Source organism: Nicotiana tabacum, chromosome 4 (assembly GCF_000715075.1).
Source record: "Nicotiana tabacum cultivar K326 chromosome 4, ASM71507v2, whole genome shotgun sequence".
NCBI lineage: Eukaryota > Viridiplantae > Streptophyta > Magnoliopsida > Solanales > Solanaceae > Nicotiana > Nicotiana tabacum.
The window spans coordinates 136,394,126-136,411,589 of record NC_134083.1 but is presented as its reverse complement, the minus strand read 5'-3'; the positions used below and the strand labels follow the sequence as shown (position 1 = coordinate 136,411,589).

The 17,464-nt window shown below is 34.7% G+C and overlaps 2 protein-coding genes across 4 annotated transcripts; both read right to left on the bottom strand.

The window, feature by feature from the left end:
- Positions 1–528: 528 nt before the first annotated feature.
- Positions 529–4,241, bottom strand: LOC107788158 (adenylosuccinate synthetase, chloroplastic). 2 transcript variants are annotated; one of them, XM_016609810.2, is made up of 4 exons: positions 3,694–4,241; positions 2,376–3,068; positions 1,799–2,110; positions 529–1,207 (listed from the first exon to the last, which is right to left on the bottom strand). In XM_016609810.2, the coding sequence occupies exons 1-4, from the start codon at positions 4,027–4,029 to the stop codon at positions 1,037–1,039; spliced, it is 1,512 nt and encodes a 503-aa protein (XP_016465296.2). In that variant the 5' UTR covers positions 4,030–4,241; the 3' UTR covers positions 529–1,036. The 2 variants fall into 2 exon arrangements, with proteins under 2 accessions (XP_016465296.2, XP_016465297.2); XM_016609811.2 differs by having other exon boundaries at positions 1,799–1,896; positions 3,694–4,159.
- A 4,032-nt stretch (positions 4,242–8,273) lies between these two features.
- On the bottom strand, positions 8,274–15,299 carry LOC107788159 (uncharacterized). Of its 2 annotated transcripts, none has more exons than XM_016609812.2 (16): positions 15,030–15,299; positions 14,894–14,938; positions 14,046–14,548; positions 13,753–13,846; positions 12,657–12,843; positions 12,313–12,568; positions 11,744–11,959; positions 11,574–11,660; positions 11,357–11,491; positions 10,916–11,029; positions 10,517–10,764; positions 10,345–10,425; positions 9,989–10,220; positions 9,770–9,868; positions 9,483–9,668; positions 8,274–8,722 (listed from the first exon to the last, which is right to left on the bottom strand). In XM_016609812.2, the coding sequence occupies exons 3-16, from the start codon at positions 14,463–14,465 to the stop codon at positions 8,618–8,620; spliced, it is 2,460 nt and encodes an 819-aa protein (XP_016465298.1). In that variant the 5' UTR covers positions 14,466–14,548; positions 14,894–14,938; positions 15,030–15,299; the 3' UTR covers positions 8,274–8,617. The 2 variants fall into 2 exon arrangements, with proteins under 2 accessions (XP_016465298.1, XP_016465299.1); XM_016609813.2 differs by having other exon boundaries at positions 14,046–14,538; positions 15,030–15,219.
- Positions 15,300–17,464: the final 2,165 nt, after the last annotated feature.

The following is a 17,464-nucleotide window of genomic DNA, read 5'->3' as shown; positions in this document are numbered from 1 at the left end:
TATTTTAGTATGATCTATATAATATTTATAGATTTGTTAATTTTCATTATGGCTTATTAATTAGCAATATTTGTTTTATGTAATTTTATTATTTTATCTTTGCTATTGAATATTTTAGAATAATGTTATGACTTATCTCATATTATTGTGTTAGTTTCTTGAAAAATACATTATATAGTTGCATTTTACTAGGACTTAAGAAATATTTGGAGCATAAGTTACATATTTTATGCTATGAAGACTTTACCGGAAAAAAAACCCAAAAACCCGAAATTGAAAAACCCGACTTTGTTGGTTTGGTTTATAAATTTAAAAACCAGACACCATTGGTTTGGTTTGATAATTGAAAAATTCGAACCAACCCAACCAATGTACAACCCTAGGTGCCAACTTAGTATTTTGCCATGTTTCTATCTGCTTTTACTATTTAAGTCATGGTAGTATTGCACATAAATTTGCTTCAAAACATGAGGTCATTGGCTCTGAAACAATTAGGATTAATGTTACGTACAAGAATCAGACAACAAAAGTTAGAATGGAGACAGTTTAATATGGCTAAAATATCATCACAATCATCCCCTTACCCTTCTACAATCTCTGGCAAGTGAACAAGAGAATATGTCCCCAAATCACTACGATGAAAGAGAAATAGTAGGGAAAGTGTAAATTTCACTTCGATAAGTTACATGCTGGAACAAGAGGAGAGTAAACTGAAAACTTAAATAGCAGAGGATCATCCAAAGCACTAGTTATTTCACCAAATTGAGACAGAAGCCAAGATAGTGACGCGGCCAAAGCTTCTTATCAGAGGAGATATGAACCCAAGGCAAGCAGGGAATATTTTTAGCCGCATATCGCTTCAGGAGCACCAGGGGGGAGGAGGTTGAAATCTGGCTTTGGAGATGAAAAATACATCACTGAGGTCATTTTATCAAATTGATAACTGTGTTACCAAGAGTTTAGCCACACAAAGGGCTTTAATTCTACTAGCACTTTGAAGAATAGGATCAGGGCAATATGACCACATTCCCTGAGATCACTTGTTGATGAGGGCGTCACGACCAGGCCCAACACCAATGTAATGGATAGGCACTCCAACAAGTTCTTCTATCCTTTCTACATACTCGCGTGCAGCCTTAGGTAATTCTGAATACTTCCTGATGGAAGAAATATCAGTCTGCCACCCAGGCAAGACTTCGTACTCAACCTGGTTGAATGAGATTTAGAGTGAAGATATTAACAAAAGATACAGGATGAGTGAAAGTGAAATGCAAAGAAACCGTGCTTATGCTTGTAAAGGATGCCAGAACAGAGAAGATTCCATTACATGCATATAAATAGCAAAGATAGTCAACAAATCATGATAAAATGGAGAGGATTACAAGGCAAAAGGGGCTTAAATAGAAAAAATCTAGAAGCCTTAAGTTCTTCTTTTTCTCGGTAGAGTCAAAGAAACTTTCTTCGCCTAATTGGGTAAGAAATATATCCTAAGAGTAAAACAAAATTTATATCATCATAGAAAGGGCAAAAAAAGCCGTCATTGGTATTTGTTTCTTCCTCATTCATAAATATGTCAATCTGTTTTCCTACAACGTTCAGGTTAAACTTTAAATAAATAATCTTGACTTCAAAAGACAACAAAATAGAGCAAAAGAGCTGGTATATTCCAATGAGCCTATATGTAGTTTAAATCTTCAGCACACCAAAAATAAATTATTAAGACCTCTGACATCTTATAAAAACTGGATACCATGTTTATGCTAAAAGGCTGGTGCAGAATAAAAGAAAACAATCTCACCTTGATTTGGTCAAGAAGACGAAGATCAGAAGGAAATGATTCAACTGGTGTACCATCTGGCTGTCTGTAGGAAACACCCAACTGAATTTCTGAAAGATCTGACAACACGTCAAGCTTTGTTAGATTTAAAGAAGCAAATCCATTTATCTGACAGCAAAATCTTAGTGCAACTATGTCTAGCCAGCCACAACGACGGGGGCGACCAGTGGTCGTGCCAAACTCTTGCCCGGCAAATCGAAGGAGGTCACCACCTTTACCCAAGATTTCTGTTGGGAAAGGACCAGAACCAACTCTAGTAGTGTATGTCTTAACCTGCAAGCAATATATCAGTTAAAACAAACTGTCTTCATCATCAAATTGCAATAGCATGGTGAACTGGTTCCAAAGTTCACTGTAGGTTAAATCTGAAGCACAGAATTTTAGTCTCTTGCTTCGCATGTTAGATCTACACTCAATAACGTTTTTGGAGAAAACTTAATTTCTTTTTATCTCACAATATTAGCAAGACTTTCTGGCAAAACTGAACATCAGGATTTTCATTCTTTGGTAGCATAGAGAAAAGGGCAAGTTCCCTTACCACACCGATGAGATCACCAACCACTCGGGGAGCAATGCCAAGACCTGTGCAGATTCCACCGGCTGATGGACTGGAGGATGTCACAAAAGGGTACGTTCCAAAATCTATATCCAACATAGTTGCCTGACCGCCTTCAACCAAAATCTTCTTTTTCTGAGATATAGCATCATTCATGAAGTGTACAGTATCTGTGATGAAGGGTTCCAACCTCTCAGCAAATATCTTATAGCGTTCCACTTCTTCCCTCAGCATGTCAGGGCCATAACTAAAACCTTTGAACCTTGAAGCTGCATCGGATAGTAAAAGATCAAGCTTCTGGGGGAAAGTATCCATATGCCTTAAATCACTTACTCTTATGCCATTTCGGATGACCTTGCTTGAATAGCAAGGCCCAATGCCTCTCTTGGTGGTGCCAATAAAGGATTTAGCTAGTTCAGCTTCTCTAAGCCCATCTACTTCTTGGTGAAAATCAAATAATAAGTGAGCACGATCAGATACCAAGATCCTTCCTTGACAAGAAACTCCATTAGATTCAAGGCCATCAATTTCTTTAAATAATCCTGGTAGATGCACCACAACTCCATTACCAATAACACATAGAGTTTCCTCATTCAGAATACCCGAAGGAACAAGGTGCAGAGCAAACTTCTTTCCCTCTGAATTGTAAATAGTGTGCCCAGCATTGGCTCCACCCTACCAGAAATCAACATTGAAGGGCTGAGAGTAGAAGAGAAATATTTATCGACCATTAGTGCTTTACTGCCTGCCCCCACTCCCGGATGAGGGAAAAAAAGGGAAAGCTTTGTTCTTGGAGCCCTAGGCAATCACAATCTAGATTTATACCGCCATGATTCTCCTCCCACTTCTTTTGTTGACTTCTATATGTCAGTTTTGATATATACAATTGTTAGTTTTATTACAAGTGTTTGTATGACTTAGCTAAATATTACCATAGTTTGATTTAAAATTTAGGCAAAATACAAAATTGGCTGGTCGGTAAAAACTAATTGCATTCGCTAGCCAAAAAGTGTATAATATATGTATATTATATGTATATAATTCACATATATACAAAAAGATAGTACATTTTATAGGCTATCATTTTTTAGAGCAACTAAGAATGTACATTTCTCTTACAATTTTCAGGAAATCCCTGATTTCGCCACTACTCAGACGACAAATGAATTACCTATCTCATTTTTCGAGTTAACTAAAATTAAATATCTCGCTAGAAATTCAATAAAACCAAAGCCATTACTGTTAAAAAAACACGACAAGAAATTAGTTTAAAGGAAATGTTTAGGATATTAGTGAATACCTGACAGCGAGCAACAATATCGAAATGCTTGGCCAAAATATCAACGAGCTTTCCTTTCCCTTCATCGCCCCACTGGCAACCCAACACGCCCGACACCTGACTCAGCGACTCAATCCGACTCAGTTCCGACTCCTTCGACTCCACCACCGCCGCCGACGGCGGAGCAACCGGCTTCGCGGAGCAAACAACAAAGGAGGAATAAGAAGTTCTCTTCCTTTGGTGGACCTGAAGCAGCCTACAATTGTAGGTCCCACTGAAACCCAGGACCCCACTCCGGTGAGTAGCTGCCGTAGAAGTGATTGGGGTAGGGTCCAACCTAAGGGTTGAGAGATTCATGGTGGTCAAGGGGGTGGGTGGGTGGCGAAATTGAAAGAGAAGAAGCGTTTGAGGGTTTAGTTAGGGGAGAAAGATATTATTTGAAAAATAAATTACGAAACGGAGACATGAAAGATTTAAATTGTATGTAAAGAGGACTGATATTAGGAGCAAGTTGTTTTTTCTAGTGCAGCACTTGTAAAAAAAAGCCGAAATTCTTATTTGCAAATAATTGTTTGGCTATGTTTTCTACTGCAAGTTGTTTTTTCTAGTGCTTCCTGCGCTTTGATTTTATCGAAAATAGTTTCTTTATTTCTACAAGATAAGATTAAAGTTGTATACTTACTATTCATTTCAGACTTCACTTACGACATTATACTAAATTTGCTGTTATTATTTGCTATTTGGCTATGAGTATTTAAAAATACTGAAATATAAGATTTAAACTTGAAGTTAAGATACTGATTTAGACGTGTATTTTAAGTGAAAATAGTGATTTTCCCTAATAAATTTTGAGTTTTTAAAGCAAAAAAATTCAAGTAAATTTATGCCCTAATATAACTTTAACTTTCATTTTTTCTTTGCATTTCAACTTAAAATATACTTTTTAAAGTTTCAGCTCAAATATTAAAATGTAATTAAAAAGGGCATTATTCGGGGAATAGTTTATTAAATGAGGAAATGGAAGATTTAAAATGAATATAAGGGACTGACATTGGAAATAAAGTTGTCCGTGTAACGAATCTTCGTCTTGAAAGGGAGCCACATAAAAGACATGAGAGGAGGAGAGTAAGTTTCTTTTCTGAATAATATACAAATAAGGTTTCTGAAAAGAGTTGCGCCCTAAGGAGTTATGATGTAAACAGTCTATCATGATGCAAGTACCAGTGAATGATTACACAGTTCGGACTCATGACCTACATAAAAATAATTTTATCATTGCTCCAAGACTCCATTCGTGATTTTAGAAGCATGTGTAATTTTAAAAATGTTTATTAATTTCTTCACAAAATTGACAAATTCCAATAGTAAGAATTAAGAACATATTATGAATATTTCAACTTTTTGAGAAAGGGATTTGCACATCATAATTGAAAGTAGCATTGTAAGACAATATATTTAAGGTCATATTATTTCGTCCTTATTTAATGAAAAAGCTGTTTAAATGGTTGAATCTTCATATAATCTTATTAACTGCAAATTGTTTTATCATTTTGTTTGTTTTTAAGGGTCCCTCTTGTTTGGTCCTTTGGTTTTATCTTAAGGCAGCTAGTGCTGACCTTACAAATCGAGAAAGCACGTGCAAGAGAAACGCTCTCTCGGTCTCAAATTCTCAATTTATGTTATTTACTTTTTTTTCATCTGTTCTAAAAACAACAATGATATTTTTTTACATTAAAATTTTTTATTTTTTATTTTTATTTTTATCCTTAATGAGATGATTTAACAATATAAATATTTTATGATATGGTTTAAACTGCACTTGCCAAACCTTCTTCTTCCTGGTTCTATCGAACCAGACACTGAATACCTGGCTTTACCCAAATCTAGTTTCGAATCTAGTCTTGCTATCTGTCCGTGAAAGCCTTCAAGCTCAATCCCTTCGGCACGGGTGCGGACCCCGCGATCTCTGAGTCGCCAAGGTTCGTTTTCTTCCGCCTCTTAAGATATGCTATCTGTATGATTTGATCCTTCGCATATCGGCCCCATTCTTGTTTGATCTCCCTTTCTCCCGACGCAAGAAAGTGACACAGACTTGGCCAACTTTTTTCAAACTTGAGCAACTTTAAAAAAAAAAAAATCGTTCTTCTTTAAACTCCATTCTCAAATCTGAAAAATCTTACTCTAAAATGACTAGGTGAGGTTAAAAAAATAATAATTGAAAAGGCTTGTCGTAACTTTAATCTAGAGTGGCGGGCTTGATAATAAGTTATAATATATTGTATATTGGATGTGCAACACTGTTATACAACATTGATTTTTTTTTTATTGCGGATTCTTTTCGACTTTAATGCAATGGACCTTCTTTTGAAGTAAGTTCCTTTTTCACTATAGTGCTTGTAGTTTTGTCGCATGTTTTTGGTTTTTATAATTTTTGCTCAGTTTCCTTTTGCTTTTGTTTTGGGTACATTTTGTATAGATTTTTCTTTTCGCTTTTAGTTCGTATCCTCCGTCTTTCCTGTTAACATTGGTTTTTCCTTTCTTTCTTTTTTTTTTCCTGGTGAAATACTGGTATACATTATAATATATTTCATATATAAGTTTATACAAAGATATACATCATTATACATGTACTGCGCATGTGCAATTAAAACTGAAAATGAAAGTTTTACGTTTTCTCGAATAATCATGATAAAATCGATTTCTTTGTTAATTTCTAATTCAAATCACGAACCTTAGCAGCAAATTCTATCATAGTTTCATTTTTGCTTGTACTCTTTAGAATTTGGGAAAAAAGAGAATTTAGATTTTCTGGAGTTGCATGCCAGTTTGCATTTTTGTAGTTGCGATAGGAATTTATATGATCGATTTAAGATAGATGTGTACAAAGAACTAAAAATCACACAAAATTCGCCATAGAAGATCCGGAGAATCAAGTATTTTGTACTTGGGCCTATTATCTTTTAAATAGAGATTGTAAGAATTAAAATCATACAAAGGATTACGATATAAGTGCGTGAGTTGTACTTACGTGTAATTTTCTCTTAATAATAATAACGGATGGGGGGAATTATATAAAAAGCATGTACATTAGTATCTTCTTCAAAAGAGAAAAATATACAAAATGAACCAACTTTAATACTATTTGTTATGAGGACCTTTATATATAATGGTATAAGCTCTTTTTTTTATAGAGAAAGTTTTGCTATATTCTTCTATTTAAATAGCTATTCTAACAATACGTACCAAGCTAGTTGGCAATAATTCAAACATTTGTTTCCGTTTTCTATTTAAATAGCTCTTAAAATGTCAAATTTGTTAATCGGAAATTGATTTTGACTGCCCATCCAACGTAGAGGAGACTCACAAAACTTATTCATTAAAGGGGAAATATCAAAATATAAGTAGGGTTACAATATTAGTCGTTTTGGCAAATTAAATTTGTTACAATATATTTTACGTTTTAGAAATTAAGAAGTCATTTAATTATTATTTTTCCAAATTTACCAATACTACTACAATAAATGAAGTATTAATTAAACGAGATATCTAAAGGAACAGAGAAGATGATATTAGAAAATGTATAAGGCACAAGGTTCATTCACACAAAACATCATCTGTGTTATGAAAATAATTATATTGTGGATGTTCATTTATTACTCCGTTATAGATAATCTTCCTGAAGAAGATTATCCATTTAGTACTCTGTTGAAATTTATCTACAAGCAGCTGATGCAAGCAGGTTGCAAGCAGCTCAATGAAATGATTTGCAGCAGCTTCTTATTAAACAGGCAGGTTGCAAGCAGCTCATGCAGACAGCTTACAAGCAGCTAAAGAAAAGCCTTGCAGCTGCTTTCTGAAAAGCCTCGCAGCTGCTTCCTTTCTTCTATAAATAAAGGAGTTTTCAGTTCATTATGTACATGAATTTGAAGTTAGAATAATATATCAGTTTCTCTCTATACTTGTCTTCAGTTTATCTACTTTATAGTATTTATTTTATAACACGTTATCAGCACGAGACTCTACCATTTTGAGCACTTTCTTCGAATTTAATTTCTATTTCAGTGTTCGTCTCCGATGTAAGGCGACACTCTTATGTCCGTGGTTAGATCTTGTTCATAACGAGCATCATAAGGAGTTTTTCTTCTTGGCAGTAGTGATATAGATATCACTTACATCTGGTGTGGCCAAATTTGCATAATTTAATTTGAGTCTTTTGCTTATATTTTAATATCATTATCATCGCTTGCTTGATTATATGTTACGTATATAGTACCTATTTTGGTATTTGTTTTCATCCTAATTATCTTAATAAAGGATTACAAAGTGGATAACAGTGTTAGATCCACTTAAACTCCAGCAGAGTTTGCAAGAAATATACAACCACCAGAAGTGGTTATGTTTCGTATATCTCATTGTAACTAAATTTTGTTAACCACCAGAAGTGGTATATGCCTATGACCACCAGAAGTGATAATTTAAGCTTTCTATGGTTACAATTAAAGATAAGCTAGAGAAATATTCTCTATATTACATGCACACATCGATTTGCTCATGAAGTAGTAAATATTTTAAAAGAGGTTGAAGCATCACAATTGATGTGATTAATGCGCGTTCAGATAATTATATTCGATTTCCTGAAGGATGAGAATTTCTGATAAATATTATAGTCGATAGACTCTCGACTCAAGGAAAGATGAAAAAAGAAGCAGTAGCAACAAGCGGCAAGCTAATTCATTTACATGTATAAAAAATGGCCTAAGTAAGAATAACAGAAGACATGCTTTGGCTTAAGCTGTCACTGCACAGAAAGTATTTGACTAAAAAAATTGGTATATACTGACCAAAAGTTTTGCCTTGCTGCAGCTGTATACTAGCTGAGAGCACAGTTTCTAATGCAATCAATGCCTCCTCGTGCTGTATTCTGTTGCAGGTCTTTTATACTAGTTTATCTCTCTGTTCGAATCAAGCATTCTTTAGGTAATCCGAATTCCTTTTTCTGCAGCAGAAATTGTCGTCTCCAAGGATCATTATGCAACTTGTAGTGCAACACCTAAGGAAAAACCACTCAGTATCATTTAAACAGCTGTAAGAAGAAATTGAAATTACATACTATTATTTCCGGAAAGATGGAATTATTGGCGAACTTGCACATATACTAATCAAGGTGTTTTCTTTTTTTCTATAGGTTTTTCTCGTTCATCTCTTGCATTGAGAAGAAACAGAAAAACTTCAGACTTTCGGTTTCTTCCCCATCCTTTTCCTAGTTCCTGAGCAAAGAATGTATGCTTGAAGCTACGTCATTCTTGTCAATCAAACACGTGTTGTGAGAATGGTCAAAGGGTTTAGTCAAACTTTAAATTGAGCAAGGAAGAAACTTAATATAATCACTAAGTTAAAAAAGACCTTAGGCAGATCCAAGATTTGAACTTTATAGGTTCAGGATGCCACTGAAACCCATACTGGGTTCAGAGTTTAGCTTTTTTTGTTCATATTTAGTAAATTTCTTAACACACATACAAGATCTAAACCAAACCGCTATTGGATTCGGCTGAACGAGTAGCTTTAATTGTACATCCGCCCTTGCTTACTGGATTATAAAAGGATGTTAGGAGATTGATATTGACTAGAGTTAAATTAAGACAGTATGCTCAATCAGTCAAAGGAGACGTTAGGGCTTTAAGAGGAGGAGAATGAAGGTGACTTGGGAATATAAAGTTAAATTAAGATAGTATGCTTCTCAGCCTCAATATTTTTCTCTATATATAACACATCTAAAGTCATAAAAGCATTAGAGAAAACATGATATATACCTGTATGAATGTGGCAAAGACATCATCTTCCTCTAGCTGCGAAAATTTTAGACCCCAATCCTCAACACTCCCACGTAAAGCCTTTTGTCTTTCAGCTTCAAGCACAACTGAATCTCGATACAAGAATCTTTGCCAAATTTTCTTCACATTCGCCAATTTAAGTTCTATTTCTGTCTCGTTAAAACTCTACAAGGAGTAAATTTATTATCAGTCAATCCTAGTTACGCCTACCATGAATGAATCAAAAACTTCTATATTGAGCTGAATACAGCATAGACTAGAGTTACCCGAAGAATGTTTAATAGATTGGGTATTTCATCTTCACGTATCCTAACGGCAAAACTTTCGTAGTTGAGAAAATTCTCGTATGGCAAGTATATACCGTCCTGAGCATAGGGAAAAGGAAGTCAGACACACAAGACATAAGAGTAAGTATTCAAAAAGCTTCATACGAAGGCGCTTATCTGTCGCAATCCACTGGAATAAAGCATGCCACAATAAAGTACCTGAATTACCACAGGAATGCACCCTTGCAAAATACTATCTTCCATTCTTCCACTCCAACCATCCCCAGGCATAACCCCGCAAAAGACAGAACTTGCCAATTCCTCGTGGTAGTTCCCAGCACGTAGTGGTGTAACTATCACATCTTCTGCATGCTGCTTGCCAAGCTTACCGTCCTTGTTAAGGGTTGATCCAAATTCTTCGGCCACTTTTTGCCTTATGCCCATACTATACCTGCAGATTTCACCATTAGCCTCACTAATATTAACTTTGTTAAAAAAACTGTGTGCTAAGGATGATCGATAAACCAACAATACAAATGGCCAACATGCTCTCTTCTAGCCTTCAGATCACTTACGTAGCTTCTGGTCTTCCATTTATATAAGCTGGACCAAGATTTCCATTAAAATAGAAGAATGTCTTCCGCTTCTCACGAGGTCTGCATGCATATTTGTCCAACATATTTGGTCATGACTCATGGTCAATATAAAATAAAATCTGAACTAAATGCATTTGAAAGGCAAAACTACCTGGACCATAGTTTAGCCTCGAAGGAACCTTCATCAGGTCGTTTCCAAGCTGGAAGTACGAGATCTTTATGAGGGTCAAAGCAGTGGTGGTTTCCTCTTCTATCCGAGGAAATTGAATCCCAGATATCAGACCAATATGCTGTTGTTGAATGGTTATGCTTTGAGTTTGTATTACCCCAATGGACCAACATCATGCTGTTCCATATCTCTTTCGGAGCATAGCAAGCCCCTTCATCCCATGAGAAGAACTGCCCTTGACAGAAGAAAGATGTAATCAGTGACATCAATACCATAATAGTTTTACCGCTTCTTTCCTTGTTCATTAGTTTTGTCTTTCTTTCTTCTATGGATGTTTAAGCATCTCTAATTAATATGTGGACATCTTTATAGAGATCATACCCAGATGTGATCCTTTCCAGATGAACGGTTCCAATAGGGATACTGTGAAATAATATGATCATAAGCCTTTTTATAGAATTCCAGCGTCAGAGAACTTCTTAACCCCTTGTGTTCCTGAAATTGATCATAGAGAAAGTGTAACCTAAGTACATGTTCAAGCCATGATATAGGCATTTCCATCGCAATAGCAAATGTAAAAGTAGTTTCATGATGCCCGATATATGGCAGTAGGATCCATAAACTGCAGAATTTAATGTTCTTTACATGTAGACAGAGCTTGCGGGTAGGACATCAAACGGATATTATGATTTAGGTCTGCACGCTATGTGAACTTGTCAACAGACAAACAAATCAGCTCACTATATGTTTTCAGAAAGAGGTATATATTGTACAGGTGATTCGTTTGACAGAATAATACAGAAAAATAATACGCATCAATACCTGCATGCTCAAATGTGGAGCATCATCAGCACGAGTTATAATACATGAATCAAGAACTGGAACAAAGAAAAAATCTGCTTCCTCTCCATTCAATGTCCGATGAGGGCTAGCTAACATGCTCTCATAGAGTGCCATCTACGAAAAACACTTGAGCATAGTTAATCAATGTCATACCCAAAAATTTAATTGTTCAGTTAGAGTCACCTAAGATTGTTACCTGCGCGCCATACAGCTGGTCAGTCCATATTGTAGCATTTCTGTGATCATATATTCTGTTCACACATTCCAGTTTAAAGTGCCGTCCCTGCATTACCCAGGAAGCAAATATGTATTAGAATTTTACTCTTCAATCGAATAGATAAGATTGGCAGAAGAAGTTGTTCTAACCTCTAGAAGAAGACTGTTGAAGTCTGGAGGCAAGTCATAAACATATATGAGGGGCCTTCTCTTCTCCGCCATAGCAACTAGATTGACAAGATTTCCAACGCTGTTCACCTTCTCAGGAACGTTGACCTGAGCTGGTCGTAGCCAGTGAGGCCACTCTCTAATGGATGACAAGACAGAGGGTACACTGCAATCTGCTCCGAACCAACCGCTGTTACACTGCAATGTGTAAATAAAAGGAGCTTACAATAGACCATGTCATGTTAAAGAAGCTCCGCTTTGTACACTCACAGTACTTTCTCAGCAAAGATAAAGTTGTCAGAAGGAAACTGCATGTTTGTGTGGGTATAAAGAAGGGACATGTTTCATACTTTGGCACGAGGATAATGACAACGTGATCTAAAGGGAAGTGTCTACTAGACAACTTTCAGAAAAATTAAACAAAACAAAAGCCAGGTAATGAGAAAATGAGACAAGAATGATTAAGGTTAAATTCTGTAATCAACATCTAAATCTCGGTCAAATACTTTTGGAACTTTCCTCGCACAAAAGACAATGAGGACTAATTTTACCTGACAAAATCCACCTCGACACAACCCCTGGCCTGAGCATTGATTTATACAAGTGCTTAGAACAGACACCTCACAGAATCGACCCCACAGACCATCATACTTGCAATCACACTCCTCTTTGAAAAGCACTTTGGAAGCATATGCTTCAGCAGGATCCACATTACACCATCCTCGTTTGCTACCATTGGTAGTGAAGACATCGAGATCAGCTTTTGTCCAGTCAGTCATAGGAGAACCACCAGGTTCAGATGGAGAACTGAATCACATATACAAGCAATTACTGCCAAGATTCTTGCTATGTAAGAGAGCCAAATAAAGGTTACTTGAGAAATATATAGGCTTACTTGATTGTAAAGCCACATGTCTCGGCAAGCGGACGATTTGGGTATTTTGTGCCTTCCCCACAAAAGCACATTGCTCTTGTTGTGTCGCAATAAGCAGGACAGATTGAGACAACCCAATGCCCAAAAGGTTCCTCCTTTGGTCCAGGGTAGTTGCAGCTCAACTCCTGCCTCTCTGCACAATCTTCACCTGAAAAGATATGGCATTATGTGAAGCCGTAATCTAAATAGCCGCTTAACTACAGGTGCAACTAGGTCAAACTCCTATGGTAAGAAAGCAAAAAAAGGGATAAGTACTTTAAGAAACATGTGATAAAGTAAATACAGCCTTTAATTTGTATATTTCTTTGTAAGAAAGATATCAGTATTTGTCACATGCCAAAAGAGCTTTCATATTTCTTTTTAGGAGACGACATGTTATCATCCCCTTGCAACAATGAAAAGGAGATGAAACCATTAAAATCAGCAACATGAACCAAAATTACCAAGTATTTGCAAGTTAGTTGTTGGCTATTTAATGCACAAAATAAATGCCACTTTATTTTACGCCAAAGACGCAACTTGCAAAGAAAAGTCAGATGGGGGTTCTAGCAGAGGCGGAGCCAGGATTTCAACTTTATGGGTTCTGGATTTTAGAACGACGACTTGAAGTACTAATAACTAGATTCTAAATTTAATATTTATACATATTTAATGAATTTTTTAATATAAATACATTGTTTGAGCAAAAGCTACCGGGTTCGGCTGAACCGTACTCGGGCTTCTAGATCCGCCCCTAGGTTGTAGGAGAGTTGTATCCAGTGGATCCTGTAATATCATGTTCAAATCAAAGTCACAGCAGCCGACTCCTAGCATTTCACAGCATGAAAATATTACAATAACACTTGGTCATGCACCTTGACATTACAGACCCAATTCATTAAAAATACATAAACATCACCAAATCTTTGGTGTCTTCGGGTAAAGGGGGTAGTATTCTGCTTGTTCCTATTCACTGCATGCCATGTCCAAAGTTTTATTTTCCATCTCATGAACACATTAATCAAAATCACATGTTCTAAGACAAAAATTGATATAAGGAGCGAAAAGGTTTACAAACCAGTGAAACCATGAAAGCAGCGGCATTGTCCCAATTCGCGATTGCAGATGCCCTGACGACTGCAATCATTCCTGCAGCTCTTGCCACTGATTTGCTGATACAAGTACACTCATAATGAGCTAAATTATCTCGGGAAACAGATTAACAGAAACTAAGAGCAACATAACTTGATGAATCGGTTACAGTAAGAGTGTAACTTACCAAAAACATCAACAGGCAAGAAGCTTCACATAAGTAATCGAAAGAAAGCAGTTCACAGTTACCTATGTAATTTTTTTTCTTTGTGCACATACCTCAACTACTTTAACTGCAGAAGTATTTGAATCGCAACCAGCTAACCACCTGCCAACCTCAGCCTTCCACGGAGCACCTCGATATACCACAGAATTGTGTAAATCAGAAGAAAAATTGACATTCAGATCAACCATTGGGATGGGGCTTCTCGAATCAGGATTGCGTTCATTTCCTTCGGTTGATATACTGTCTGTTGCATTATTCTTTCTACCTTCAATTGACTTAATATCTTTGAGACTAATCTTTTCTCCTTCATTGGATCTATTTATAGGTACATAAGAGTTCTGAACCGGCCTAAAGTAGTCCAAGGAAGGCGCAACCGGGTACATGAATAAATGAACAACTGAAACCAATGTCACAATTGAAGCAACTGATGCCACAAGGGACCATGAACACCTCCATTTCTGGAAAGAGAACATGATCCCTCAAACAATCTTTAGTTCTTCCTATTCAAATCTTGATTTTACTTAACACAATCTAATTCTTTTCCACCTGCAAACCCCTTGAAGCAGAGTCAACAAACAGAGTCAACAACCTTCCCAATATTCATAGGAAGTATGAAAAGCTACAAAATATAACAACTTTAACAACAAAAATACACCAGAATAAGTGTATTAAATAAAGCAATCACTTCCTCATTAGATTCTTGATACAAACAGAATAAGAAGCTAACTTGGGTGAGGCAATAACACAAACTTTCACTTAAAAAAGAACAGATTTTTATTCAAAAAAGTAGCAAAAATATGTCTAAATAGCAATAAAGCATTTCAATACTCGAGAAAAATAAAACTTCAGAAACTTGCATTAGTAAACCATGTAAATGCAAGAGAAATAATGAACAACTAACCACTTCAAGATCTGAAATAGTAGCTTCCTTTGCAGGATCAAGAACCTAAAATTGAAGCAAATGAATAAGCAAAAACCCCATCAAATTTACATTAAACTTTAACATATTTATACTGCTTTTAGTCAACCATACATACCCAGAAAGAGAAAGAGGAGAAGTAGGGTGACATATGAATAGAATATGCAGCTTACTTTTCAACATAATATATAATTGTGCACAAGCAGTTAAGCACAAGAGGTTTTTGAATAGCTTGAAGGGTGAACTATTTTTATGGTCAATATGACTATAATTTACAGCTTTCCTCAGTGGCTTTGACAGGAAGTATTGTTTTCCCAGTGTTCTTGGTTACTTTTCATATTGTGAATTCTTCCTTTTTTTTCTATTTCTTTTTCCTTTTCATTGCCAAAATTACTTTCACTTGCAAGATTTAAACAAAGTGGAGTAGTAGTTTTCTACTTGTAAGAAATTGCATTATCTATTTTAATATGAGTTGAACGAAGGTTTACAAAATATTTAAGCAATTAGATAATCTAAAAAATAATTAATGTGATTTGTAACTTGAAAACTGAATTAACCTGTTATAACATTTTAAAATATAGTGATACTGTAAAATTTTAGGATTCATTTGCTTTGAGACAAGGTTGTTCCAAAATTATAATCTCACATTCTATATACTATGATTTTAGTATAACATTTATATTAATATTAGCCAATATCAGTAACCAAACATAGAATAAATATTATCCCAAATTTTATACCAATATTATTATCCTAATCTCAATATTCCTTAATGCAGTATAATCCTTTTGATATAACCAAAATAAGGGTATGCTAACTTTAATATAATAATAACTACGACTCAATTTTAAGTCACACGAATATATGAATCAATTGGCTCCATTTGTGCCCATTGTAGGATTCAATAATTTGTCTTTTAGGATATATGAGAAATATTGTTTTTTTTATAAATCTCATACCTATGCTAGTTTCGTCAAATTTCTCCAAAGTCAAAAGTACTTTTTTTAGTTGAAGTGTTTGATCCAAACTGTTATAAGTAAAAAAAAAAAAATTGAGTAGAAAAAGAAGCAATTTTGGAGAAGTAGAAAAATGTAGTTTCTCCCCAAAAGCACTTTTCTGAAAAGCATTTTGAGAAAAATACACTTTGAAGCTTTTTTTTAGAAATTTGGCCAAACACTAATTATTGTTCAGAAGTACGTTTCAAATTGATTGGCCAAATACAAATTATTTTCATCAAAAGTACTTTTGAGAAAAAACACTTCTCAAAATAAACTGGTTTTGAAGCTTGACCAAACAGACTATTAGCAATTTCAATTTATTAAGAGCTAAAAAAACACTAATTGGAATGGGAAGGAATATGACATTCTCTCATAAAAATATCCATTAACTCAAAAAAGGATCATAGGAATATCCATATTTCTTTATTACTTCCATCATTTTGAAATGATTTTTAGAGTTGGATTCAATCACTTCTTCAAAATGTTTTTGTTTGAATTATCTAAATATGACATTTTATTATATCTAAATAGCTAATTTGGTTTTTCTATTTCACTACGAAAATTAATCAATTTGAATCTTTCTAATAAAAAAAACATGACTCTATTGATATATTTTTTCTACCTTACTTCTAGATTTCTTTTTCTTTTTCTTTTCCTAGATTCAATATAAAGAATATCAAGCTTTTCTTATCCTAAAGATCTTCCTTTTATTGATACCTCTTTGTTATTTGTATAGGCTTGTATTTTTCTACAGTATCTTTCCTCTGGAAAATTACTATACTACTACTACTACTACTTTCATTTTCGTTTCTATTTCCTTCCATCTAATGCATTTGATTAACAATTGATATCAACAAATTCCGTGCAGTTTGTCAATTACTATTTATATTTCAAATAGCATATCTAGCTGTTATAATTGTCAATTAATATATGTTAGCATCACTTGCACTCAAATTAAATCAAAGTTTGTGGCTGGTTTGCGCTAGTTTCGGAAGGGCCTGTCGAATTTTTCAGAGCTGCAAACGAATTCAGAATTTAAGTTTTATAGGTTCAATATTTAAGGTTTTTATCATTGAACCCGTAATATTTTTAAACTCACCCTATAAATGGTCCTTCATTTTTTACATTAAATAAAATTAGACTGCAAGCATTTAAATTTGGTTTATTTAACCATGGGATGTTTTTTTTTTAAATAATTTTTAATTTATTTTTTATGGCATAGTTATTACTTATTAGTTCCATATATTTCTTCCTTTTCACCACTATGCCAGAACCCAGAAGGCGTCAGAAAAAAATTAATTATTCATTTTCTTAATAGGAATTATATCGTCAATTTGATTATCATGTGTTCGTCCTATTTTGGAACTGAAATGGGGTGCATATCAATTACTATTGGTTTAAAAAAAGCATTTAAATTGTATAAAAAAATTTAAAACTGGGAACTATATTCATTTCAAATGTTTAAAAACATTTTAAAAGATTAAGTAAAAGCCTTATATCATTAACCCTACGAGGGAGCAGTATAATTGTCTGAAATTTGATCAAATAAATTGAA